At 48.1% G+C, this 26,624-nt stretch overlaps 1 protein-coding gene across 3 annotated transcripts in view; it reads right to left on the bottom strand.

Moving 5' to 3' along the window:
• The window catches only part of PARN (poly(A)-specific ribonuclease), a 167,527-nt gene that overhangs the window by 38,223 nt on the left and 102,680 nt on the right, over window positions 1–26,624 (bottom strand). For all 3 annotated transcript variants that reach the window (XM_047838673.1, XM_047838674.1, XM_047838675.1), the window contains exon 22: window positions 3,718–3,907. In XM_047838673.1, the coding sequence (XP_047694629.1) occupies window positions 3,718–3,907 (190 nt within the window). The remainder of the gene's footprint in view (window positions 1–3,717; window positions 3,908–26,624) is intronic.

Below are 26,624 nucleotides of genomic sequence, written 5' to 3'. Positions count from 1 at the left end.
ACGCTGTATGGTGACTACACTTATCATGATGAGCACTGAGTCATGGATACAGTCATGTACTGAATCACTGTATTGTACACCTGAGACTAATATAATATCATATGGCAACTACACTTCCATTTTTTTTAATGTTTATTTTTTTGAGAGAGAGATGGAGCATGAGCGGGGGAGGAGCAGAGAGAGAGAGAGAGAGAGAGAGAGAGAGAGAGAGAGAGAGACAGAGAGAGAGGGAGAGGGAGACACAGAATCCGAAGCAGGCTCCAGGCTCCGAGCTGCCAGCACAGAGCTTGGCGCGGGGTTCGAACCCATGAACCGCGAGATCATGACCTGAGCTGAAGTTGGATGCTTAACCTACTAAGCCACGCAGGTGTCCCTACTTCCATTTTTTTTTTTTTTTTAATTAAAAAAAAAAAAAGAAGAAGAAGAAGCCGAACGAAGATCTCTGCCGTGGACCAATGGAGCCAGGGCAAGAAAAAAGAAGCAAGCGATGGTCAACAAGGAGCTTGCAGATGCACTGCCCAGTCTCTGAGAGTGAGCTGCCACCAGGGTAAAATGGGTGGCGCTCGGTTACAGAGACATTCTGAGACAGTGGGAGGGGTGCAGGGGGCCTGAAGGCGAGAGGCCACCCCTCTAAGTCACAGAAGCGGGAAGGCAATGAACGTGTAAGCAAAGGACCAAGACACAGAGGACAAAAAGGGCTGAGACCCAGTCGCATGCACCACGGGCTAGTGGTTTCTGATCATCCTGGATCACAAGGAGAAGAGCTTCTGAGAAATTCTAGAGTAGGTACAGGCGGCAGGGAGAAGGTTAAAAGGCAGTGCCCACTGAAATGGTCAAGGATCTTTTCTGCATTTGGTGCACCGTCGTTTACGATTTCATTGTAGTAAAAGGCATTCGTAGGTCTGCTTGTGACACTGGTTCACCCATCCTGGTCTTTATTATATGTTCCTTATCTAAAATTTCTCCAACCAGGGGCATTTTCAGCACTCTCATTCACAGGTTGAGAAGAAGCTACTTGCTCCCTGAGGAGAAAGTCAAAGGGTCTCCAAAGCATGCGTCCATTTCTTCCTCGCATTGTACATAGTAAATACATCTGGAATTTAAGAGCCAAATGGACTTTAACAAAATGCCTCTTTTAAGATGAGAAGACAGAGGCAGATACTGGGCTCTGGAAGGGTATTTACTAAAGGGAAGAGTGAACGATGTCATTTCCAAGGTACCGGCAGAGCCTGAACTAGAACCCTTGTCTGCTAGCTGCCTGGGGAGTCAGCCGCCTCGCCCCTCCATGGCCTCACCACTCCATGGCCTCACCACTCCATGGCTCCTGCTGTCTCCAGGGCATTTTTCAGTAGGAACAGAGAAAACACCTGTCCCACATTTATAAGTAAATGTGCAAGCAGCAGTGTGACAAAGCAATGGGTCCTGGAATACAGTCAGGTTAATCAGAATTCTTGGTCTCTAAAGGGCAGCCCCTCCTTTTCCCTACTGTAATAAGCTCATTTGGTCACTTGGAGAAAGCCCTAACTTTTGACGACAATCATGTGGAATCTGAAAACCGTAACTCTGATGTATGCTTTAGCGTTTCTTACATAAGCAGGAATTCCCAGGAGCTACTACATTGTCAAGGAAGGCCGCAGTGGAGTCTCACAGACAGAAAAGACTAGAAAGAAGAGACGAGCCAAAGGGTTTTTCCCAACAGGTGAAAAATGCCAAATTGCAAATAATCTGTAGATAAGACCGACCCAAATCTCGAAAGGGCAAGGTGGCTTTGAGGACAAAGTGGCTTTGAGGACAAAGTGGCTTTGGAAAACCTTTTTCTCTAATTACAGAACATTCTTGATAAAATGAGAATGGTAACAGCACCTGCCTTTCAGGAATCTTTCGAGCATCAGTGTTTATTTATGGGGACTAAATACCTATTAGGGAGATTTTAAGTGTTTAAGTATCTACTGTAAAGAAGGATTCTTCAGACACCATGCTAACCTGTATTTATTTATTCAGATTTCATGCTGCCCAACCAAATCTCTCCCTCAAGCAAATTTATGTCCGGTCCAGTTTCTCAGAATCTCAGCCCTAGTTTTGTCTAGTTATCAACCTAAACTTCTTGAATATTCTGGACACTGAATCTCTCACCGGAAAGAAAAGAAGCATGTGCCTTACCAATGCAAGCAGCTGGAGAAACTAACGTCCATTTCTATCAGCACTGCTAATAGCCCCCGGGAGAAGCTCAGCGGTGGTGACAGCGCTCCCAGGGTCTCGGAGTCCACTGGCTAAGGCTGAGAGAAGTGAGGCACGCAGCTGCGGGGGTCCTTCCTCTCGACCATAAGGGCCCCCACAATCTTAACTGTACCTTTAACTAGGAAGGCCTGAATTTTTGTGAGTATACGTATGCCATTTTTATCATGTTTTAGACCCTTATTTTCTTTAAAAGTATTAACTGTTTAAAAAAAAAAAAAAAAAAAGGAAGGGGGCACCTGGGTGGCTTAGTTGGTTAAGCATTCGACTCTCGGTTTGGCTCAGGTCATGATCTCACGGTTCATGGGACGGGGCCCTGGGTCACACTCTGTGCTGACAGCATGGAGCCATTTTGGGATGTTCCCTCTCTCCCTCTCTCTGTCCCACCCTTGCTTGTGCTCTTTCTGTCTCTCTCAAAAAGAAATAAACTTAAAAAAAAAAAAAAATCTTTTCCTTAAAAAAAAAAAACAACTCTGAAATAAACATCTTAGACCTGTGCATTTTATTATATATTAATTATATCTCAATTTTTAAAATCTCTAAACAACCACTTAAAATGCATGAAGGATCAGGGGGCCTGGGTGGCCCAGTTGGTTGAGCATCTGGCTCTCAATTTCAGGTTGGGTTATGATCTCAAGGTTGTGGGATCGAGCCCAGCTTTGGGCTCCGCACTGGGCATGGAGGCTGCCTAAGATTCTCTCCCTCTCTCCCTCTGCCCCTCAGCCCCTCTCTCTCTCTCTCTCTCTCTCTCTCTCTCTCTGCCCCTCCCCCTTGCTCGCACACACTCTTAAAAAATAAAGAAAGAAACAAAAAGAAAAAAGACATGGAGGGCAATCCAAAATATTAACAGTGATTGTTTCTGGGTGGTGGGATTATGGCTCATACTTTCTTCTTTAAGTTCACACTTTTCTAATCTTCATCGTTTTCTGTAATGAACTTTCCCTCCTGGTTTTCTACACCTGTATTTTGTCCTTCTACTAAGAGACAGCATGTGACCAGCCTATATCTTCTGAAGGAAGGGTTATGGGTCATGAGGGGAAGTAAGTCAAGTTCTCTTTCTACAGCAGGGATGTGGTTCAGTGTCTCCATGGGATCTGCAAGGAGGCCGGACACTCAGGCAGGGGCACGATGGTGGACCGGGGGGAGGAAGGGGGCATAGACTGGACACGGAAGGGGTTCAGCTCTGATCCTGGTTCTCTCACTGGACTGGCGGGCAGGTCAGAGAGCCCCAGCTGCCGCACCCTCAATTGGGAAGAACACGTATCCGGTCTGCCTCAGTGGGCCCGTGTGAGTGTTAAGCACAGGAGTTGGGTCTACACGGCGCGGAAGGAATGAAAGTGGCAATAACTTCTGGTATGACGTGGAGAGTTAGAAAACACTCTTTCTCACAAGTCAGAATTATGACTTCTAGTCCTGTGAGAACAAGAAAAGCCATTGCTAGAACAACTCTGCCCGTTTAAATCAAGCACCGAGAACTCTTACCTATTGGCGTGGTGATAGTGATTCTGCAGAGCATAGGATATGCACTGAGTGTTTAACCGCTTTCTCTCAACCTCCTTCCAACTATCTTCTGTCCACTTTCTCTTGATCTGCTTCTCCTCGTGTTTTTTTCCCACATAGTCAGCATAGGTCTGGATCCGATAGCTTTCCGCGTATTTGCTGGTATTGACGGCTACGAGGAAAATAAAAAAAATCCATGTAAAAATGTCTAGCCTTGCCCTGGAGATGTCACTTTCAAAAGGTGGCCAGAGGTAGTAAAAGCAACCAGGGATTCAGGTCTGAGTTCTGACCCCAGCCGTGCCATTTAGAAGCCAGGTGGCCTCGGGAATGTCCCACAGGCTCTTCAAATCTGTTTTCTCATTGGGAGAAAAGAGAGCCGTCATACCCCAATCTTTGTGATTCTGTGCAAGTGCTCTGTAAACTATAAAGAACCATTATGAGATAAGTAAAGTGCATTTGCAGGTAACATTACTGGCTTGAAAATTACTCATTTTCAGAGTAAGAAAATGGGAGGAAAAAAAACCCACTAAGGGAAAACTGTAAACTGCTCCTTGTTAGAAAGTGAAAATGAAAATGAAAGCAATATTGACAGCAGAGCTGAGACCACCGTGTCCGATATGGAAGGTCTACCCTATGTCTGTGCCCAGTGCCTTCCATACGAGATGTCTAACCTCACAACACATTCGCAAGCGAGGCACAGACGTTGGGTGGCTGCCACAGGCCACACGGCGGGCTGGTGGCAGCGCTGGGAAGCAACACCAGGCTGCCTGGACCCGAAGGCCAGGGCCCTTCTTGTCACTCTGCACGTCACTTTCAACTGTGCAAATTCAAGATATCCCCACAAGCACGCCTCTCCTCCTTCCACACCGAAAGACTGCTAATTCTCTGCAATGTGCCTCTGGCTGGCGGGAGCGCTTGGAAGCTGGAGCTCATTCCCTCCTTAGTGCTGACATTTCACTAAGGCCAGGTCAGTTTTCTTACAGTCTTCGCTGCCTGCTCTTCAGACGCTGGTGGACAGAACGCTCTGGGAGTGTGGGACCGACGACCCGGGGAAGACCTGTTGGTGGCCGGGTGGCCATTTTGCTGGTTCTGGCTTCTGCAGCTTGCGCATAGACTCTCCGAGCCCACGGTCACCACCAACAGTGACTGCCCACAGTGGCGGTGAGACGGCGAGAGCCTGGCCATGCCGGCAGGGGCCGTTAAGGGCAGACCTTCTACCTGGACAGCTGCAAAAGCACCATGATGTCTACAAGAGGGTCCGTGTCCCCACTCCTGGCAACGTCCTGGGTGCGGAGTAGTTCTCACTAAATAACACGCAAACAAATGCACGGCAGTGACACGCACGCACGGCCCGTGAGCACATCAGAACCAGACAGGGGACTCCAGGACATCGGGGACCTTAAATCAGAGGGAAAGACAACTGTACGAGAGGCAGAGGCTCCACATATCTGACACCTAACGCTTCTCACCTTCGCTCTAAGTGGGCCAGATTTGCCTAAAACTTCTAAGCACAGCAGTGGTTTACAGAATGTCATGCCCTAAACGTTTAGCCATCTGAGGAGCAAAACATAACAACAAAACAAGAAAGAAAGGAAAAAAAAAAACCCAACTCCACTCCTGAAGAAAAACACATATTTTTACTAAGAAGTTTGCTGTAACTTTTCAAATAATCACTCTAGAGTTAAAGAGGAAAAAAGGTGGGAGGGAGGACCCTCAGAGTATTACAGAACTTCCCTATTACAGCGAGTCTCCCAGAGAAGGAGAGTGAGTTGCTGAGATGTGTGCTCAAGGCGGCGTGCCCTGACTCACTCGCCAGAAGATAAACAGAAGAAGCATCCAGTTTTGGAGAGGCACTACCGGCCAAAGTCACTCTGAGCACAGAACCACAGAAAACGGGATCCTTTCTCGAAAATCTTACTCCATGGGACAGCTACTTCTGCTGCTTTCAGTGGACTGCATTTCTGACTTTCTCCGCTCACTTAACCACCCGACCATTTATACATCCAATACACATCAACCACCCATGCTTCCCACCTGGCCACTGCTCGCTGTCCCGGGGACCGTGTCAGATGTTCGGGAGAATGAGACACAATTTCCACTCTCTGAAGCTTATCCTGTCACATGCAAACGTCACGTGGAGGGGATTTCACTGGAAGCGTAAGACCACCTTACTGACACGGGTTAAACTTTCAGCGTGATCTATGACGAGAACCCAAAGATTCTATCATCACTGTTCGGTCCTGATGGTCGGCCAATGAGCAGCTCCCGAATTTCCTTGTCTTAAGTTCCATTCCTTCTTCCAGCAGGTTTATTTTGCGAGCCTGCCCCAAAGGGATGACATCTGCAATGATTCCTCTCTCGAGTTTCATTTGGACTCCCAAGTAAAAGAGTAGGCTTGAGTCAATATTCCCCATGAAAGCAAAGGTGATGATAGGGTCATAAAGGAGCCAAGATGATCTATTTAACAGTATCTGGTCGTTTCCAATAATCCAGCGCGCAGCCCCACGGACAAATGTTACAAACAAGCCCCTGACCACGGTGGGGAATTTACCCGATAACATGTGGAATGGGGATCACTTAAAAGGGGAAACAAATAACAAGCCACTTTTCACCGCTGGCCTTCACATGGCAGTCATTTACCAGCATTCCTTCACGTCCCAGCAGCTCCAGAGCTCGCGGCCTTTCATCTGGAAGCCAAGCTCTGGCTCACAGCCACCCCTCCTCGAACGGATGAATCAGCAAAATGAATTGGCTGTCAGCTGTGTCCTCCAGTGGTTCCAGCTCGCCTGTCAGCAGCAGCATGTAGCGAGCCGCGCGGTAATACTAACCTTTTCCAAATTTGTCAGGGAAATGATTCAAGGCCACCTTTTGGTGGTGCCACTTGGTTAGAGCCTCTGGGGAAGCGCGCATGCCGACGCCTCCTTGGAGGGGAGCCAGGGCAGCCCCGCCCACCACAGCTTCCCCTGGCCCGCTCATCTCCTGACACCCGGCACGCATTACAGCATTTCATCTTCACGGGGGCCCCGCAGGGAAGGGATGCTCTAGTCACCACCCAGGGACAGAGACTGACATCAGGGAAGCCAGGCTGCTGGCCTAAGGTCTTGTAGGCAAGTGACAAAGCTGGTGTGGAACCAAAACGTGACTTTTTTAGGTGATACCACCATGTGTCTGCCATATATTTGTATGTACTTATGTGGTTATTTAGATTGATGGTTGTCTTCTAAAATGCTTCCTTTACTAGGGGTTTTAAAGAATGTTTAGATTTTTCCCTAAAAATTTAAGAACTTTCTATTACTGTCACGCAAAGCCTCTCCAACGAAGTTGGTGGATATGTTAAGATTATGGATCAGGTGACTTAAGATATAGATTCCTTCCTAACTTGATCTATAGACTTAATTCCACATTTTAATAAAAGATCGAAAAAATTAAAAATGAAATTAAAAACAAATATCAATAGAAAACAGAACAGGGTTAGTCAGGGACTGGGGGAGGAGGTGAAGTACAAAGGGGATGAGGGAATTTTGGGGGGCGATGGAACAGTCTTATATCTTGATTGCGGTGGTGGTTACAGGGCTATATGCATTTGCTGAAACACAGAGCTGCGCAACAAAGAGGGTATTTTTACTCTACAAAAATTATACCCCAATTATTCTGTGGAACTGGAAAGGTTGATTCCAAAAGTTAAACAGAAGAACAAATGGGCCAACAATGGCCCAGACATTTCTGAAGAAGAATAAGGAAGGGGGACTTGCCTTGCTAGCTACAAAAGCTTCCTTTAAGCCAAAGTAACTAAGATGGTGTATAAATGGTACAGAGATCAACAAACTGACCAAGGGTACAGAAGAGCCTAGAAACAGACTGATGCATCTTTGAAACTTTGATTTTTGACAGAGACAGCATGACAGAAAATGTGGGAAAGGAAAAGTTGGAAAAATTGTTTATCCATAGGAAAAAAAAAGAAATTGGATTCTTAGTCACATCACGCTGAGAAATCAACTCCAGATGGATGAAGAAATGAAATGTCAAAAGCAAACTTTGAAAACTTGAAAAGAAAATATAAGTGCATATCTTTTCTGAGCTTGAAGCAGGAAAGAATTTATGAAGACACAAATAACGTTAAGCATTAAAATAGGTCAGTTAGTAGGACTACATTAAATAAAAACCTGTCCATCAGCAGACACTTTAGAGAGCAAAGCCAATCCACAAACTGGGAGAAGATGTTGGTAATGCGTGGAACTGGTGAAGGTTTAGCACCAGAATACGTAAAAACACCTACAAATCAGAAAGAAAACACCCAACACAAAAATGGGCAAAAGACATGAAAAGCACGCACAGTCCTTTCACAGAAAAGGAAGCACAGAAAGCCAATAATCATTTAAAGAGATGCTCAAGCTTAGGCAAAGTCAATTATGAGCACAGTAAGATCTCACTTTGTGCCTGTTTTGTTGGCAAAAACAGAAAAGACTAAGAGCAATGATGAGGAAGATGTGGAGCAATAGGCTCTCCACTGGTACCACCGCTATGGAAGACAATTTAGCATTCTCATTTGAAGTGGACCATGATGCACATACCCTATGACCCAACAATTCCACTCCTAAATATAAAATACTACGTATTACAAGGTAAATACAAGGATTCTTTTTTTTTAAAGAACACACTGGTTATTAACAGCTGGGGGGCAGTGAGGGAAAGAGGAAGGGAGGGAGGGAGGGAGGGAGGGAGGAAAGGAGGAAGGAAGGAAGGAAGGAAGGAAGGAAGGAAGGAAGGAAGGTGCAATCCAAATGTCCATCAGCAGGTGAATGGACAAATTGTGGTATATTCCCACAATGCAATGCTATGTATCACTAAACACAAATGAACTACAACAACATATAATAAAATGGATGGGGGCGCCTGGGTGGCGCAGTCGGTTAAGCGTCCGACTTCAGCCAGGTCACGATCTCACGGTCCGGGAGTTCGAGCCCCGCGTCAGGCTCTGGGCTGATGGCTCAGAGCCTGGAGCCTGTTTCCGATTCTGTGTCTCCCTCTCTCTCTGCCCCTCCCCCGTTCATGCTCTGTCTCTCTCTGTCCCAAAAATAAATAAACGTTGAAAAAAAAAATTAAAAAAAAAAAAAAAGAAAAAAAAAAAAATAAAATGGATGGATCTTAGGGATGTAATGGTGAATGAGAAATTCAAGTCCTAGAAGTTCATTTGCAGAATGACACCTTTTTATTGTGTTCTAAAACAAAAATCAAACAAACAAAAAATATATCCCAGGAGGTGTGCGGGTGTGTGTGTGTGTGTGCGTGTGCGTGTGTGTGTGTGAGAGAGAGAGAGAGAGAAACAAAGACAGAGACAGTCAGAGAGACAGAGAACAAAAAAGCAAGAAAATGATCAACACAGTTTTCAGGAGAGCAGTCACCCCCAGCAGGGAACCAGAAGGATGGGACCAGGAGGAACAACAGAAAGATGTAATTTATTAGCAGTTTAGGTCCCTGGTTGAGTGGCAGTTTCACAGATGTTCCTTACATCTGAAACAAACAAATTCTTCAGGTTTTCTGTAGTTTACCCTATCCAAGTACGAAGGGCCGTTTCTAGGACAGATGCTCCAAGTTGGAAGGTGTCTCAAAGACAAGGTGGGAGTCTCTCCAGGTTCAATGTCCTCGGTGACACGGCAGTGCCGCATCTCCAAACTTCCTCAGGAAGCCAGGCACATCAGTGCCACCTGGCCACCTGACGGCTGAGGTCGGTGAGGTGTACCATCAGCCCCGCGTGTGGCGTCTGCAACGGCCATCCGCAGCGGACATTAAGTTCTCAATGTCTCACGCTTCGTTCTTACTAGTCTAATCGCTCCGGGAAGGAGAAATTTACTGGATGCTCCCTCCGCCAGGCATGGGGAATCCTGTGAGCGTTATCTTGACTACACAGGTGAAGAAAGTGAGGCTCAGACCAAGGGACTAGCCCAAGGACCTGAAGTGCTTGGGCTAGGATTCAGACCAAAGCCTACATTCTTTTCATGACACCATGGGCGTTGCAAGGGTCCTAGATGGGGTCATTCAGGGTTAATGCAGGCATCTACCTCTGTCTTTCAAGAGAATCAGAGTCTGTCTCTCCTCAACAGTTCTGTGTACCTGACAGAGAAGACTGATAAGCCGGTACGTTCACCCACCAGCCAAAGACGCTCTGCAGATGCAGCCCGACTCCCTGGGCGTCAGCGTGTGCTTTAACCGTCATGCCTGCCTACGTCAGACACTGGAAGAGGTCCTCTCCCTCCTCCTCCCACGACCGCAGCTCAGGGCCCTGTACCACGGTGCTGTCATTTTGGGTTGTCACCCCACACCAGGGTGACGCCAAATGTTGTTTTGTGTTTGCTCGTTTATCTAAATATGAACGTGGTAAACACGAGTTTTCTCACATTCCACCTGATTTTGACCAGGTTGGGTTTACAACAGCTTGACCACCTCTCCCCGTTTACCAGACAGAGCATGGCAGCTGTTCTCTTGGATTCTACTGGAACCCAAACTTTGAAGTCTTTAGAGAAAGGAGTTCAAAACAAAACACCAACACTCGACCCTAACGGTCACTCTGAACATCTTCCTGTGTTTGTGAGTGGACATCCCCTCCATCGATCAGAGAGAGCAGGCCCAGCCCGAGGCCAGGGCAGGAATGGGGGACCGAACACAGGTGCGCTGCTGTCTGAACAGGTCACGGCGGTGAGCCGGCCAGCCTGGACAGCGGCGGCCTCTGGTTTACCCTCTGCTGTCCCTGCTTCCCCTCCAGAGCCAGGCCCTTCTCGAGTCTTGCTGAGAAAGTGCCAGCGTGCTAGGGTGCTGTCCAGGCCGTCAGCCGCAGCCTCGCGTGGCCGGCTGCCAGCCTCGATGCCCGCTCTTTCCTCACTCTTACCCGACAGGCCCCGGTGCTCTCTGAGGGCAGGGCCTGTGCCCTAGCCATGTTTTTGGCAACTGGGTTCCACCACGGTTCTTTGACAGGAGGTGAATCTAAGACTGCGGCAGGAGAGGGGCAGGGAAGAAGCACAGCTTTTATACTTGTTGGCAGCCTGTGTCCATCCGAGAGGGAAAATGCAGAACCTCTTCGGTTAAGAAGTCCATGCTGAAGCCCGAGCTGGTGTACGAGAGCCCCGGATTGCAAGCGAGGCTCTGGCTCCGGCTCTCAAGACGGGCTTCCCGGGGCAGTGATAATCGGTGCACGTCACCCCGCCTGAACCTCACAGTGACACTGGGAAAGCAAGGCATGAGCACTGCTGACAGCTGAGACTGGGGAAGCCTTAGTCACCGGGTGAGGACTCAAGACCCACAATTCCTGGTTCCTTGTTCTTCCTTCCATGCAGTGGGCAATTCTCCAACAGACGGTATTATCTTTTAAGGATTTTATTTTATTTTTTAAAGGAATCTCTACACTCCAAGTGGGGCTCAAACTCACGACCCGAGATCAAGAGTTGCATGCTGTGGCGACTGGGCCAAATTATTTTTTCAAAGCGCTGAGGCTAAAAGAGTGAGACCTTGAATAGCCAAAGTAACACTGAAAAAGAAAACCAAAGCAGGAGGCATCGCAATCCCGTACTTCAAGCTATACTACAAAGCTGTAATCATCGAAACAGTATGGTACTGGCACAAGAACAGACACTCAGATCAATGGAACAGAATAGGGAACCCAGAAATGGACCCACAAACGTATGGCCAACTAATCTTTGACAAAGCAGGAAAGAATATCCAATGGAAAAAAGACAGTCTCTTTAGCAAATGGTGCTAGGAAAACTGGACAGAGACATGCAGAAGAATGAACCTGGACCACGTTCTTACACCATACACAAAAATAAACTCAAAATGGATCAAAGACCTAAATGTGAGACAGGAAACCATCAAAACCCTAGAGGAGAAAACAGACAATAACACCTCTGACCTCAGCGGCAGCAATTTCTTGCTTGACACGTCTCTGAAGGCAAGGGAATTAAAAGCAAAGATGAACTATTGGAACCTCATCAAGATAAAAAGCTTCTGCACTGCAAAGAAACAATCTAAACAAAACTGAAAGGCAACTGATGGAATGGATAAAAATATTTGCAAATGACATATAAGATAAAGGGTTAGTATCCAAAATCTATAAAGAGCTCACCAAACTCAACACCCGAAAAACAAATAATCCAGTGAAGAAATGGGCAGGAGACATGAATAGACACTTTCCCGAAGAAGACATCCAGATGGCCAACAGGCACAAGAAAAGATGCTCAATGTCACTCCTCGTCAGGGAAATAGAAATCAAAACCACACTGATATACCACCTCACACCAGTCACAGTGGCTAAAATTAACAACTCAAGAAACTACAGATGCCGGCGGTGTAGAGAAAGGGGAACCCTCTAGCATTGTTGGTGGGAACGCAAACTGGTGCGGCCGCTCTGGAAAACAGCATGGAGGTTCCTCAAAAAAACTAAAAATAGAACTAACCGACGACCCAGCAAATGTACTACTAGGGATTTACCCAAGGGATACAGGAGTGCTGATGCACAGGGGCACTTGTACCCCAATGTTTATAGCAGCACTCTCAACAACAGCCAAATTATGGAAAGAGCCAAATGCCCATCAACTAATGAATGGATAAAGAAGATGTGGTTTATATACACAATGGAATGCCACGTGGCAATGAGAAAGAATGAAATCTGCCATTTGCAGCAACGTGGATGGAACTGGAGGGTATTATGCTAAGTGGAATAAGTCAGGCAGAGAAAGATACCATATGTTTTCACTACTCGTTTGTGGAACTGGAGAAACTTAGCAGAAGACCATGGGAGAGGGGAAGGGGGAAAAATAGTTACGCACACAGAGTGGGGGAGGCAAACATAAGAGACTCTTCAATACAGAGAACAAACTGAGGGTTCAGGGGAGGGGTGAAATGGGTGATGGGCACTGAGGAGGGCACTCGTTGGGATGAGCACTGGGTGTTGTATTAAGCGATGAGTCCTGGGAATCTACCCCCGAAACCAAGAACACACTGTACACACTGTCTGTTAGGTGACTTCACAAAAAATTACGTTAAAAAATAGTAATAATTAATTAATAAAAGGGTGGAAACGAAAGCCCTCAAGGCCTGTGGAAGAGGACACACAGAAATAACGAGGGAAGAGGCAGAGGGGATGTGAAGCTGTCATCTCTGCTTCCCCGAGGTCCCCCACGGAGCGGCTGACACACAGGAGGCGCCGGTAAGAGAGGCGGCGGGGGACCAGGCTACAGAAATGTGAAGGCGGAGGGAGAGCTGAGCGCTACCGAGCCCGCTCAGGGCTCCTCACCGCCAGGGCAGGCGGCGCCCCTGCGTGCTGACAAGGCTGAGAGAAGGAAGTGCGTATGACCCTGGCTCTGCCACCTGCAGGCCGTGCCCGTGACCGTGTTCTCTCCACATCACCCCCTCCATTAAAGACAGACGGCCACTCACTCTGCCCGCTGCTCCCATGCCTCATGTCACCTCCCAGCTCTCTAATTAAGGCCGAAGAAATGGCAAGGAAAACCCACTCTGCAAAGTGCGGAAAGGCTGGCATGTAGATGGGATGACATTGACTTAAAACCTTAAAACCCCTCTGACTTATTTAATTTTTTTTTTTAACGTTTATTTATTTTTGAGACAGAGAGAGACAGAGCGTGAACGGGGGAAGGGTCAGAGAGAGGGAGACACAGAATCTGAAACAGGCTCCAGGCTCTGAGCTGTCAGCACAGAGCCCGACGCGGGGCTCGAACTCACAGACCGTGAGATCATGACCTGAGCCGAAGTGGGACGCTTAACCGACTGAGCCACCCAGGCGCCCCCCCACCTCTGACTTATTTAAAAGGAAGGCAACGAAGTGGCAAAACCATAGGTTCTGAGGCCACAGAGGCCTGGGTTCAAATCCTGCCTGAATCTTAACGTGCTCCCTGGCTTCTTTTCTTTACCCATAAAATGGGCTTCCCTACTTACTTTATGAAGCGGCTAGAAGAGTGGACACTGTGCGTGCAAAGCTTTTAGCACAGGGCCTGGCACACAGTAGGTGCCTCGTTAGGGAGGCTACTGCTGTTAAATCACAAAACACGTAGTTCGGACAAAGAGAACGGCGCTGCGGCCCATATGGATGTTCTACAGCTGACACGGAATCAGCGAGCTGTAACTCACCACACCTTGGTGTGCCCGAGGTAAGCGTGGCCTGACATCCCCGAGTCCGCACTAGCTCATGGGACACGCCGTCGTTTAGAACACGGATGCCATCTAGCAAAAGCTTTCCCGTGCAAAAGCGTGGAAACCAAACGGAAAACGGGGGGACTGGTATACCAACCGTACTCGACAAGTGTAAAATCCAGAAGTCTGTAACTATATTTTTCAAAACCGTACTGAGGCCAAAACAAATCCAATCGTTTTCACTAACTCTGCTGACAACAGCACAGTCAGCTTTACAGACATTCACCTCAATCATTCATTCACAAACACGGGCGCCGCGTGATGCGCTGGGCGCCGGGGTGTGGCAGGAGAAATGGGACATTCTCCGCCCTGAAGAGGCCCACAATCTAGAGGAGGACAGGAAGGGAACAGATTGGTAGCAAACGCCAGGTAGGCAAGAATCCAGGCATGAGGATGTTCACATGAGGGGCAGGAGGGAAGGAGAGGGGAGGACCAACACCAACTGGCTAAAGGTAGACTTTGAGGGCGAGGGTGATAGTTGGGCTCTAAGCCCCCGAGGCCTAGGCCTACGCCAAGTGCCTTAGCATCCAATGAACGAGGTCACTAAGGAACACTGCTTCCATTAACCAGCTGGTGTTGCGTTTGTTCTTTTTCTTTTCGTAGTTCCTAGCTGAAAAGTCAACGAGAAATAAATAAAGCTCCCATTTACTGAGTATTTACTGTCTATAAGAACTATGTTAATGCTTTACAAACAAATGTACTTAGTTCTCACTTGGTCACTTCTTTGTGCATCCATTAGTTTATGAATACAGACACTGATGTATTAAATTCTCATTTGTCCATTCATCCATCTATCCATTCATTCAGGAACAAACATGCCATCCTCTAAGCCTCAGCGACCGGGGCTGTGAGGGTGGGTCAGAGACACAGGCCCTGTGTTCGCCGGGAGACAGACTGTGAACAGAGCGCCACACGTGTACGGAGGGATGGAAATGGAGAGGCGCTCTGGGGGCCCCACGGGGAGCTGGCCAGGCCCAGGATGCAGGGACGGTTCCCCAAGGAAAAGACACTGGGCTCTTTCCTGAGACTGGAATGTTGGGAGGCTACTTGGGGGTGGGAACTGTGTTCCCGGCAGAAGGAACATGAAGTGACCAATCTCTGAATGAGGAAGCACAGCCTTAGCCGAGAAAGTAGAAGACCATCATGGCAGACACGGAGGAGGGGGCGGAGAGGAGCCCACGCTAAAGCTAGAGTGAGGGGCACAGTGCAACGGCCTGAGGCCATGCTGCATGCAGGGGGAGTCACCACGGGGTGTTTAGTCAGGGGGAGGGATGTGATCTGATGTGTGTTTCTACAAGACCGCTGCCCCTGATGGGGCAAGAACAAGAGGAATGGAGACAGCCCGAAGTAAGAAAAGAAGTCATAACAGAACTCCAAGGAACGCCAACACTTCCTCATCATACACGTGGGGAAGTGCAGGCATGGGCGCCCGGGAAGCCACAGGCCAAGGAGGAGGGGGACTAACCTAGAGAGCACGGCTCTGTGGAATCCAAGAAGGAACAGGACAGGGGACTGAGTGACCAAGGCCAGAGGAGGGGAGAGCCTGGTGGCTTTATGGCATGGAGGTCACAGGGACATTTCCAAGAGTGACTGAGTGGTGCGCGGGTCCACCAACAGCCGAGTGAGGGGGGACACGGGGCGACACATGCAGGGCACTTGACTTTGCAGAAGGAAAGCCATCATCAGGAGCAAAGGCGAACTGGGATCTTGCGAGTCTTTTGAAAAGACAGAAAGGGGGGCGCCTGGGTGGCGCAGTCGGTTAAGCGTCCGACTTCAGCCAGGTCACGATCTCGCGGTCCGTGAGTTCGAGCCCCGCGTCAGGCTCTGGGCTGATGGCTCAGAGCCTGGAGCCTGTTTCTGATTCTGTGTCTCCCTCTCTCTCTGCCCCTCCCCCGTTCATGCTCTGTCTCTCTCTGTCCCAAAAATAAATAAACGTTGAAAAAAAAAAAAATTTAAGAAAAGACAGAAGGGATTCAGCAGGTTTCCACGCTGTTGGGAAGAAGTCAACGGGTGGACACAGGGACAAGGTGCAGCACAGGGCCCCGGAGAGGACACAGGGCCCCGGGCACACGATGGGATCTGCTTCTGAGAGAAGGGAGGTGTGGCGCAGAGTTTTAGGAATCCAGGGGTAGGAGGCAGCACCCGCAAGTTGGCTGTTTCCTGGGTGAGGGACTGGGTCTTCCTGAGAGCACCGGGGTGCAGATCGAGAGAACGGGAGAAGAGCCGTGGGGCCAGCTGCTGACGAGATGAGGATCCGGCCTGAGACAGCGGCCATCTGTGCAGACTTACCGACGCGTCCCTGCACCTTCTCTTCAAAACAACCCCACGAGCTGGGCAGTAAACTCTATTTTGACAGACGCCCCTGACTTTGATGCCATGCTTCTACGACTGTTTTAACCTACCCCTCACGGCCGTCCACAAAGCAGCGGCTCTAAACCTTAGCCACACAAACAAACGAACAAAAGCAGGTCTCAAGTGCTGACACAGCTCCTTACAAGTGGTGTTGAGGCGTGGAGACCAGACAGGAAGAAGGGATTTCACGATGGAGTCACACAGGAGCGGACCAACTTCCAACAAAGTTTAAAAGTGAGAGTTACTTTGAGGGGGAGTGGGGGCGGGGAAGGAGAGAGAGAGAGAGAGAGAGAGAGAGAGAGAGAGAGAGAGAATGCCTCCACCCTTTTATTTAAGACACACAACTTAAAATAGGACTTGGGAAGAATCCCATACTTACTAGTCTTGGTCAACCTGACAGCTGAAAGACCTAAGTAATTTACACCATTCTTCATCCTCCCTGGGAGAAGATCAAGATTGATGTCTCAACTACACAGGAATAATTTAAGGTAAAATCAAAGATCTCCGAGATTCTGCAGCACAGCAGATTTGAAACATCAGACCCTAAACGTCAAGACCACTGAATAAATTCTACTCCGGGGAAGACTAAATATAAATAGTACATGCCTCAGTTACACTATTTTCTAACAGTGTCTTTAAGGTCTGGCCAAACAAAGGAGCACAAGTAAAAAATCATCATGGCTTACGGAACGGTTACCGTGCACAAAGTGTGATATTAGCTCCCACCCCCGGCATGTTACCCTATATTCTGTAGGATCTTAATATATTAATCTTAACACACGCTCCGTCTGTAACCCTACCTCCACAGAAGTGCCCTATTGTGAACATGACAAAACGGAGCCCCAGACGAGTCACTTGCCTGATGTCACAGTGTTAGACAGTGGAAATGGCCAGACTTAAGTCACCGCGGGCACAACGCCCCTGCATCAGAGTCCTTGGGGCTCCAAAGGCAGCAGTGCGCAGTAAATTTTAAGCTGTGACAGCATCGCCAAACAATACCCACCTTGACGACACGCAACCCACTCTGATGTCTTCTGTTCTGTTTCTTTCTACCTTCTTTTTTCATACTGCTGTCGACCAGCATTGATTTCCTGGCCCACAAATGGGCCCTGATCCGAAGTCTGAGACACCCCACGGCTCACTGACGCCCACCATTCAAAACGGCATTTCTGTGCGACAATGAGCTTTGTGTTCTCAAAGGTTAGTCAACAAAGGAACTTTTAAGACACAACCTATTCACCGACCAGAGCGTGCCTGTAACTGAAATGCGTGCGGCTGGAGGCAGCGGCTGGGCCCGCAGTCCGACTTAAGTGGGTTCTCTAATCCGGACTAGCTCTCGCTAACACTTCGGACGCCAGATCCAGATATGCGCCCAGTATCAACGCACACCACACACACCAGGACAATACTACTGGCGGCTTGTTGCGCTGTTTATGAAGCATTAAATCTGCCACAATGTCAGTGCCATTGCGATAAAGCACAAGCATCCCATCTTCCCTCTACTTCCCAAAGCCCTGTCTGCAAAAAGCCTGACAGGGCAGCTCCATTTTCAGATTTAAAGGTTTCAGGAGTGAAAAGCTTAAAGTCTGTTTGTTTATAAGCCAACCAGATACGGGATGCTGGGCTGTAATATTTACACCTTCATTAAATGTCTCTGCTGGATGTTTTGATGTGGTTTTCATTGGATAAAGGCATTTATTTACTTACACCTCATGACTCAGCTTATTCATTAACCAAGTGAACCGGGGAGGGAAGGAGAGCCCTGGAGAGACAAGAATGACAGGCCCTTATCAGCCAGGCAGGGCCAAGCCATCTCACCTGCAAGGTGAGTCAACACCCCTGGGAGGGAGGGTGTGGGCCACCAGAAGCCTTTCCCAATAAGGAAGGGATTCCACATAAACCCTGACAGTTCTGCGTGTGGGTCCCGTTAACTGTTTCCTGTCATGCCGCAAGTCTGGCCCCACTCGGCGCTCTCATGATGGCACCACGAGGCCACCATGTGAACTCGAACGCTCTCTTGAGCTCTACCTTTCATCTCCTCTACTCTACGCCTGCGATGTGCCTACAGAACATTCTGAAACGCACCCGCCTCCTCAGCGTCTCCGGGACACCCCACGTAGGATCTGTCACCACCAGAAAGGTTCGGAAAAATGCCAAAACAACCTCACCTAACACTGCGGCCAGCCACCTCCGCGCCTTCACGGAGCCCTCCTGGCTGGCCCGGGGCCCACCCTTTGTGGGGAGGCAATCAGTTCATAACAAAAGGAATGAAATCTGCTCTTCAGATACAGGTTGCCTTGACACAATGAAATGCATTTGTTGTAACTGGCAATGCTTGGCCTCAGAAGAGAAGTATCCAAAAAGAAATCACACACTTCTCCAAAGGGCAAACAAAGAATTACAAAGTGAGGTCTCATTTTCCACATCAAGTTTACTCTGCTTTGCTGAGATGTGCCCAAAGACTAATGTATTTCACGGGTGGGTCCCGTGTGTAGGGGACACATTAAAACGCTAAGGATGCCCAAACATGCCAAAGGGGCAGCAGGAAACTGGATGAGAACTATTTCAATTTCCAAGCCCCTCCCTACTCGGCACTTAACACGTTCATTCTGCGCCTGCATCATTTTTCTCCTTTCATGTTACCAAATCACTTCTCTAGGGACTTCACAATCTGAGGGAGCCTGGTCACCTCTTTATTTGCTAAGTAAGTCTGTGTCCCTGTGATGGCAGGCTCCCGGTGCCAGCAATCCGTGGTCAGCCCGACAGGCAGTGTTGGGCTCTGACGAGGGCACGTTAGGCTGTCAAAAGCTGCTGAGGCCGACTCAGTGACACTTCTCTCCAGTCAAACATATGTATACACAGGAGAGCGAGCGGGAGAAGGAAAGAGAGAGAGGAAGAGAGGGACAGAGGGACAAGGAGGGGAAGTGGGCGGGGAGAGCCAGGAGAACAGCTTTTCCCATGTGGTAAGTGCTTTCGGAAGGCGGTGCCTCCCAGAAAATCAGAGAACGAGTGCTTCTCTGCTCCCGAACATTTGAAGAACCTACGAGCCTCTCTGCCAGCAGGAGGAAAAGGAAGGTTTGGGGTTTTTTTTGAAGTTTTATTTATTTATTTTGAGAGAGACAGAGACAGCGCAAGTGGGGGAGGAACAGAACGAGAGGGAGAGAGAGGGAGAGAGAGGATCCCAAGAGAGTTCCACACTGCACTGTCAGCACAGGGCCTAATGCGGGACTTGAACCCACGAGCCATGAGATCATGAACTGAACTGAAACCAAAAGTCAGACACTTAAGCGACTGAGCCATCCAGGTGCCCCGAGGTAGATTTAAAAACTTTTTTTTAATGTTTTCAACTATTTTTGAGAAGGAGAGAGAGAGACAGAATGCGAGGAGGGGAGGCACAGAGAGAGAGGGAGACACAGAACCCGAAGCAGACTCCAGGCTCTGAGTTGTTAGCGCAGAGCCGGATGTGGGGCTCAAATTTGTGAACCACGAGATCAGGACCTGAGCTGAAGTCGGACGTTCAACCGACTGAGCCACCCAGGCGCTCTGATTTTTTTTTTTTAAGTTAAGCTTTCCTGCCTCGAGTTGTTAATATCTCTTAAGTTGTTCTAAATACTCATTTTGTCTTCTACATCCTAAGGAGAAAGTAATGTAGATATTTTTGTCTATTTGGACATTCAATGCCAAATCCAACTGGTTAGATAATGCAACCAAGTGTCACACTTAAAAACATTTAGGGGTGCCGGGGTGGCTGAGACAGTTGAGCGTCTGACTCTCAATTTTGGCTCAGGTCATGATCTTGTGGTCCTGAGATCCACCTGTGTGCTGGGCATGGAATCTGCTTAAGATTCTCTCTCTCTCTCTCTCTCTCTCTCTCTCTCTCTCTCTCCCTCTCTCCCTCTCCCTCTCTCCCTCTCTCCCTCTCTCCCTCTCCTTCTCCCTGTGACTCTTATCCCTGCTCGTGGTATTTTGGCATGTTCTGTAACATTTTTCTCTTAAAATTCCCAACGACCCAAGGGTTTCCCGCAACGTCAAAACAGCCGACACAAACTGGGAAGCTGGACAACGGCTTCTGAAAATCTCGTATCGATCCAGAACGCAGAGTGCTTGATGATGCGGCATCCGTGGATTTTTAAAAGTACTCTACGTTTACTTCTCCCTACAAAAACGGTACTGTCCTTTAAATCATACCTCTGAGGCCCCGCATCTAGAGCCTCTGACACCAGCCGCTCGATTTAAGGCCCGACAGCTCCAGCATGTCTGTGTAGTGACTGGACGTGCTCACGCTGCCTTTGCAATGGCACCGTGCTATGACCGTAACGGAAGAAGACGGGAGCGTGCGACAGCGACGTCCCTGGGACCCAGAGGCAGAGCTCCACAAAGCACATTTTCTCAGCAAGCTCACAGGCAGCGCCCTGTGCCAGGATGGGGGAGCCGTCAGAGGCCTTCAACCGCAGGACAAGGACGAGCCGGGCTGGCTCCGAAGGCCACAGTGGCGTCGTCAAAACCAAATCCGTAGCAAGGATGCGCCTGGCCACAGACTGCTGCTACGCGGCTGACGCTCAGGGAGACCGGCCACGGGCCTGATTCACAAATGAAGTAACGCTGGATGTAAATTAAACGATAATTAAATTAAAAAAAGAAAAACAAAGTAATGCCGACTCCTCTACACAAAAGGGCGTGTTTTCGGGAGCTAACTCCCCTCAGGACTCGATGTGGGAGTCAAACCGTCCAGCTGCTAAAAACATTTAGGGGTGCCAGGGTGGCTGAGACAGTTGAGCGTCCAACTACATGACACGCAAACGAGAACGGAAAAGACAGCAAATGTCAAAGCGCAGGCGGAGGCATGAACACTAAAGAGGCCGGCCCGCAGAGCCAAGTTTATCCGCTACTCCTCCCGGAGCGGTCGGCAGGCGCTGACGCAGGGCTTCTGGGTACGGGAGGGAGGAAAGAAATCCCCACCGCCCCACGTCCACATTTTCTCACAGTGGCGGGTGGCGGAGTCCCAAGGGCTGGAGAGGGCTGGCCGGAAGGCTGCGTCCCGGGTGCTCCGCAGCTCCCCCTGCGCGTTCTCTCCCCACAAACGTGGGGGGGCAGGGGCGGGGGTGAACCGTGAGGAGCAGCTACCTGAAGGCGGCCTTGCCGATCAAGGGGATGTTCTTTCTCCAACTCCAGGCAGAGTGCGGCCGGCGGGCACCGCAGTTGCCAAAGAGAGAGCTCCGGCAGAGCCTGTCCCCGGTTCCCTGGAAGCCTGGACTCAAAGCTGTGTGGGTTATTTAAGGGAGGAAAACGGTGTGATCGCCTCACGGTTTGAAAGACTTTCCTAAGACCGCGTGCGCACAGGCCCAGTGGGAGGATGTGCCTTCTGGGCTTGGGCAGTTACCGCTGGACTGAGTGGCTACCAGCACTTGAGCCTCCCCGGACGACTGTTGTCTTATCTTTGAGTCGAGGTGTTTCCGCACTCAGTTCGGGGCGGGCGACCAGCGCTGCAGAGTTGCAAGAGTGTGCACGTGTGCAGGGAGGCTAAAGAGGAAGACTGCGTCAAAGTTACCCTTGAAAACGTTTGCCCTTTGGGGGCACCTGGGTGGCTCAGTCAGTTAAGCGTCCCACTCTTGGTTCTGGCTCAGGTGACGACCTCACGGTTTCATGAGTTCGAGCCCTGCGTCGGGCTCCGAGCTGACAGTGTGGCACTTGCTTGAGATATTCTCATTCTTTCTTTCTTTCACTCCCTCTCTCTCTCTCCTCCCCTCCCCTACTCACGCCATCTCTGTCCCTCTCAACATAAATAAATAAAACTTAAAAAAGAAGAGAAAATGCCCTTGGGAGGTGCCACACTGGCACCCCACATGGCTGTTCCTCCCCGCAGGGTCAGAACGTACACCGCGTTTCCTCTTCCCTCCCACACCAGAGGCGGAAGACAGGGCGCACGTGAGGACCACGCGGCTGACCACACTCTAGACAGCTCGCTACGGGCAGAAGGGGAGAACTGATATTCACATGGCAGAAGCAGATCCGTATTTCCCATTTCATCTCCGACTCACTTGGATGCATCCTTTCACTGGGTGGAGCGACCAGCAAAACCAGTATTGTGGCAAAAAAAAAAAAAAAAAAAAAAACCACCTCTCCCAAATGAGTAAGTTTGAATGGCTGAATTTACTCAAGCTTAAAAATGTTATGAAGCAACTGTGGTTGGAAAACTAGTGACTACACAATCCACGCCTTGTGCCTGTCCTCTAACCACACACGCCCAGGCCAGTTCTCGGAAGACAAGGAACGTGTTTCAGTCATCCTGTATCACCAGTGACGTTTCTCTGGGAGAGAATATCTCATACAGTTACCTCTCTGCTTCCGAACAGCCCCGTGCCTGCAGACTTACTACAAGCCACTGAATAACCACATCTGAACTTTCCCGGAGCATGGATTTTACTGGAGATCGGGAAGGAAAAGCTGAATAATTAATCTAGTAATTTAAAACATTTTAATATTAAAATAAAAGATGTATTATAGAGTGGAATTTTTTAAATTTGTGAGAAGGGTTTAAATAAAACACGAGACTGCACAGAAATGCCAACTCCTTCCTCTATCTCTCCTTCCACTCCCCTCTCCCCTCGCCCCCAATGCCCTTGAGCGTTCCTTCCGGCTCTCCTTTGGTGTTAGGGGTATTTAGTGGAAGTTCAGGATTTTAAGAATCACGTTCTCCCACAGAGGCCCTTGGGAATAAATACTGGCTGAATGAATGACCAATTCTCTTTTCTGCTAGAGTGAGAATATAAGATGGAAGAAGGAACCCCCACTTTCTCTTGGCAGCCAGGAGGTGGATGTAATATACATCGAGAGTAGCTTACACAGGACAATTTGTACTCTAGATTCACAAACGACATTCATGGAGCTGTTAGAGGAGTTCTCTATAGTTAGAAGCAGTCCTGGAAAGAGCTGACTGGTATGAGAAAAGGGTAATGGGTAATGCAATATCTACTTTTCCAGCAAAGGTGCCAGAAACGGATGTATCGTGGACCAGCTAGGAAAGGCAGGGGCAGCCCATGCTATGAGGGTGCGCTCTCAAAGTTCAAATAAATCTGTCCAAAAGGGGTTCTGACCCACGGAGGTGTGGGCACAATGGAAGGTGGGAATCCTGTCCTGCAAGCTCACACCCCATCCCTCACTGACCGGACAACTATGTCTTGGCCTGGGTGAAGGGGTCCCCTTGCATCAGTCAGCTAGCTCGTCTGAATGGTACGGACCAGGGCCTGGGGGAACTTTGAGCAGCGGGGGCCACGTGCACCGAAGGAGCCGCTGACACTTGCTGAGACCACATCCGGCATGGTCCACACCGCTGATGCTACCCTCTGCTCCCCACATTGTGTAAGAGGAGAAAACTGAAATCTGCAAACTGACTGGACCAAAGTCTCGCAACCTATGTAATGCGAGAAAGTGGCATTCCCAGACAAGGCATTCGGTCACTCTAGCGACCAAAGCAAGGAAGCTGCCACGCACTGGCCACCTACCCTAGCTGTTCTCGGACGTAGGGGACACAGTCCCATCCCGTCAGTCCTCTCTGTGTGCCTTCTGCAGCAGACAGTCCACAGACTGTCAGTGAATGTTCTATCTACATGAGAAGGGGCTTAAAGAAGCTCATATCCTTTGACCTCGTGATTCTTCTTTTAGGAAACCAGTCCATGAAAACAACCTAAGATGAGAACTGATTTTTTTATGCACAGAGACGTTTGGAGGTGAAAATGTATATACATACATTTAAAAAAACATAAAAAGGGGCACCTGGGTGGCTCGTCAGTTAAGGCTCTAACTCTTGGTTTCAGCTCAGGTCATGATTTCACAGTTTGTGAGTCTGAGCCCCACAATGGGCTCTGTGCTGATAGTGCGGAGCCTACTTGGGATTCTCGCTCTCTGTTCTTCCCCTACTCGTGCTCTCTCTTGCTCTCAAAATAAATAAATAAAACTTAAAAAGAGAAACATAAATAAACCTCCTAAATGTTCAACAGTAAGGTTAAAGCTAAGTAATGTGCTAGTCATATTCACTAAAAGTTATGCCTTTCAAAGGGATAATAACCAAACAAATAACCAGTAAGTTCTCTGGCTAGTTATTTGGACAAAAGTAACTTGGATGCCTAGCCCACAGGTTACAATACTGATGCACTCAAGCAAATACGTGCTGATCACCCACTATACGTGAGGCACTATTTTCGGCACTGAAAATACATTTAGAATAAAAATCTCTGCCCTTCTGGATGGTGGTTAGATGGGTATGTTCACTTTGAGATAATTCTTTGAGAAGTACATTTATGATACATGCAGTTTTAAAAAAAATTTTTTTTAAGTTTATTTTGAGAGAGCATGAGTGGGGGAGGGCACAGAGAGAGACAGAGACAGAGAGAGAGAGAGAGAGAGAAAGAGAGGGAGAGAATCCCAAGCAGGCTCCGTGCTGCTAAGTGCAAAGCCGGACATAGAGCTTGAACTCACGAAACCATAAGATCATGACCTGAGCCAAAACCAAGAGTCAGACGCTTAACTGACTGAGCCACCCAGGTGCCCCAATACATGCACTTCTCTCTATGTATGTTAAACTTCAATTAAAAAAAAAAAAAGTCCTGCCTTCATGGATTTTGCATTCCAATAGAAGAATACAGACACTAGGGGCACCTGGGTGGCTCAGTTAATTAACCGTCTGACTCCTGATCTTAGTTAGCTAAGGACTTGACCTCAGAGTCATGAGTTCAAGCCCCGCATTGAACTCTGTGCTGGATATGAAGCCTACTTAAAAAAAAAAAAAAAAAAAAAAAAAAGAAGAAGGGTGCATGGGTGGCTCAGTCGGTTAAGCATCCAACTTGGGCTCAGGTCATGATCTCATGGTTCCTGGACTCAAGGCCTGCGTCGGGCTCTGTGCTGACAGCTCACAGCCTGGGGCCTGCTTTAGATTCTGTGCGTCCTTCTCTCCCTGCCCCTCCCCTGCTCACACTCTGTCTCTCTCTGTCTCTGTCTCTGTCTCTGTCTCTCAAAGGTGAATAAATGTAAAAAAAAAAAAAAATAGAGACACTAAACAAAAACTTGAAAATACACCATAGATGAGTCGTGCTTTGGAAAAAAGGAAAAGCAGGGAGTGCTGAGATGGGTTTACAGTTTTAAATGACATAGAGAAAGGCTTCCTGATGGGGAGGCAAATAAAAATACTGAATGCCCAGTTGCAGCTGAATTTCAAATAAGCAACAGATCATTTTTTAGTATTAGTACGTACTATACGATATCTGGGACACACTTATGTTAAGCAAAATCTGGCAACCCTAAATATTTACCAACAAGTGTCATTTGAGCAAAACTCGTTCCTATTGGATTAAATATTTCATGCTTCTAAAGAAGATGCCAAAGGTAGAAACTATGAAAAAATAAATTAATAGCTGTTACTATGGAAAAATGCAAAGGTGTGGTGTAGTCAAATAGACCTATGTGAGGAAGTACATGACAAACAGGGGTAAATATCTGCAAACACAAAACCCAGAATTAATCTCCTTAAGCATCCATTTCTTCTGTGAAATGAAGGGGGGAAATCATACCTGTGTTCCACAGAGTTGTTAGGAAAAAGTGATTACAGCATCTAATATCTAATAACCGATGGTTCACTGAGTATTAAAAATAAATCACAATCATAACATAAGTATACTTACAAATCAGTAAGAAAAGCACACAATTCTCTAAATAAGAAGAACCAATTAAACTGTCAAAGTAACTCCAGGGCCGCTGGGACAACAAGTACAGTGAACAGATGACATCCTTGCACGAGTCTTATCTGTGGAGTGCTTATTAATCACAAAGGGGGAAAGCTACAGGGGAGAGAGAAGTCACCACCTAACGAGCTCATCTACTGCAACATCAGTAATAATGGAACACACTGTCGCTGAGAACACATCGCCTAGGTAAGACTCGCGCCACAAGCTCTTACTTGGAATCTTATCACGGGACGGACAAAGCACACAGAGCAAAATGACCACTGGGCTGAACTCCTCAAGAATGTCAACGCTGTGAAAAACAAAAACGTGCTGGGGAACTGTTCTAGAATAAGGAACACTGAAGAGCCATGAGGACTAAATACGTGATGACTGGTTCTTGTTTCAAAATAATAAAAAACTCTAATAAGCATTAACTGGGACCTAAACCAAGATCATGCATTTCCTACAAAGAAAAATACACGCACACACACACAATGATATACGCTATTTTGTTATGAATGTACGTGTATATGTGTGTGTGCACATGTATGTGCCTGGAGACTAAGGGGGAGTTAAAGCAGATACAAAGTTGCTATCTTATCTACAGGTCTGAAACTTTTCAAA

Source organism: Prionailurus viverrinus, chromosome E3, assembly GCF_022837055.1.
Source record: "Prionailurus viverrinus isolate Anna chromosome E3, UM_Priviv_1.0, whole genome shotgun sequence".
Taxonomy (NCBI): domain Eukaryota; kingdom Metazoa; phylum Chordata; class Mammalia; order Carnivora; family Felidae; genus Prionailurus; species Prionailurus viverrinus.
This window is presented reverse-complemented; position numbering and strand designations above follow the sequence as displayed.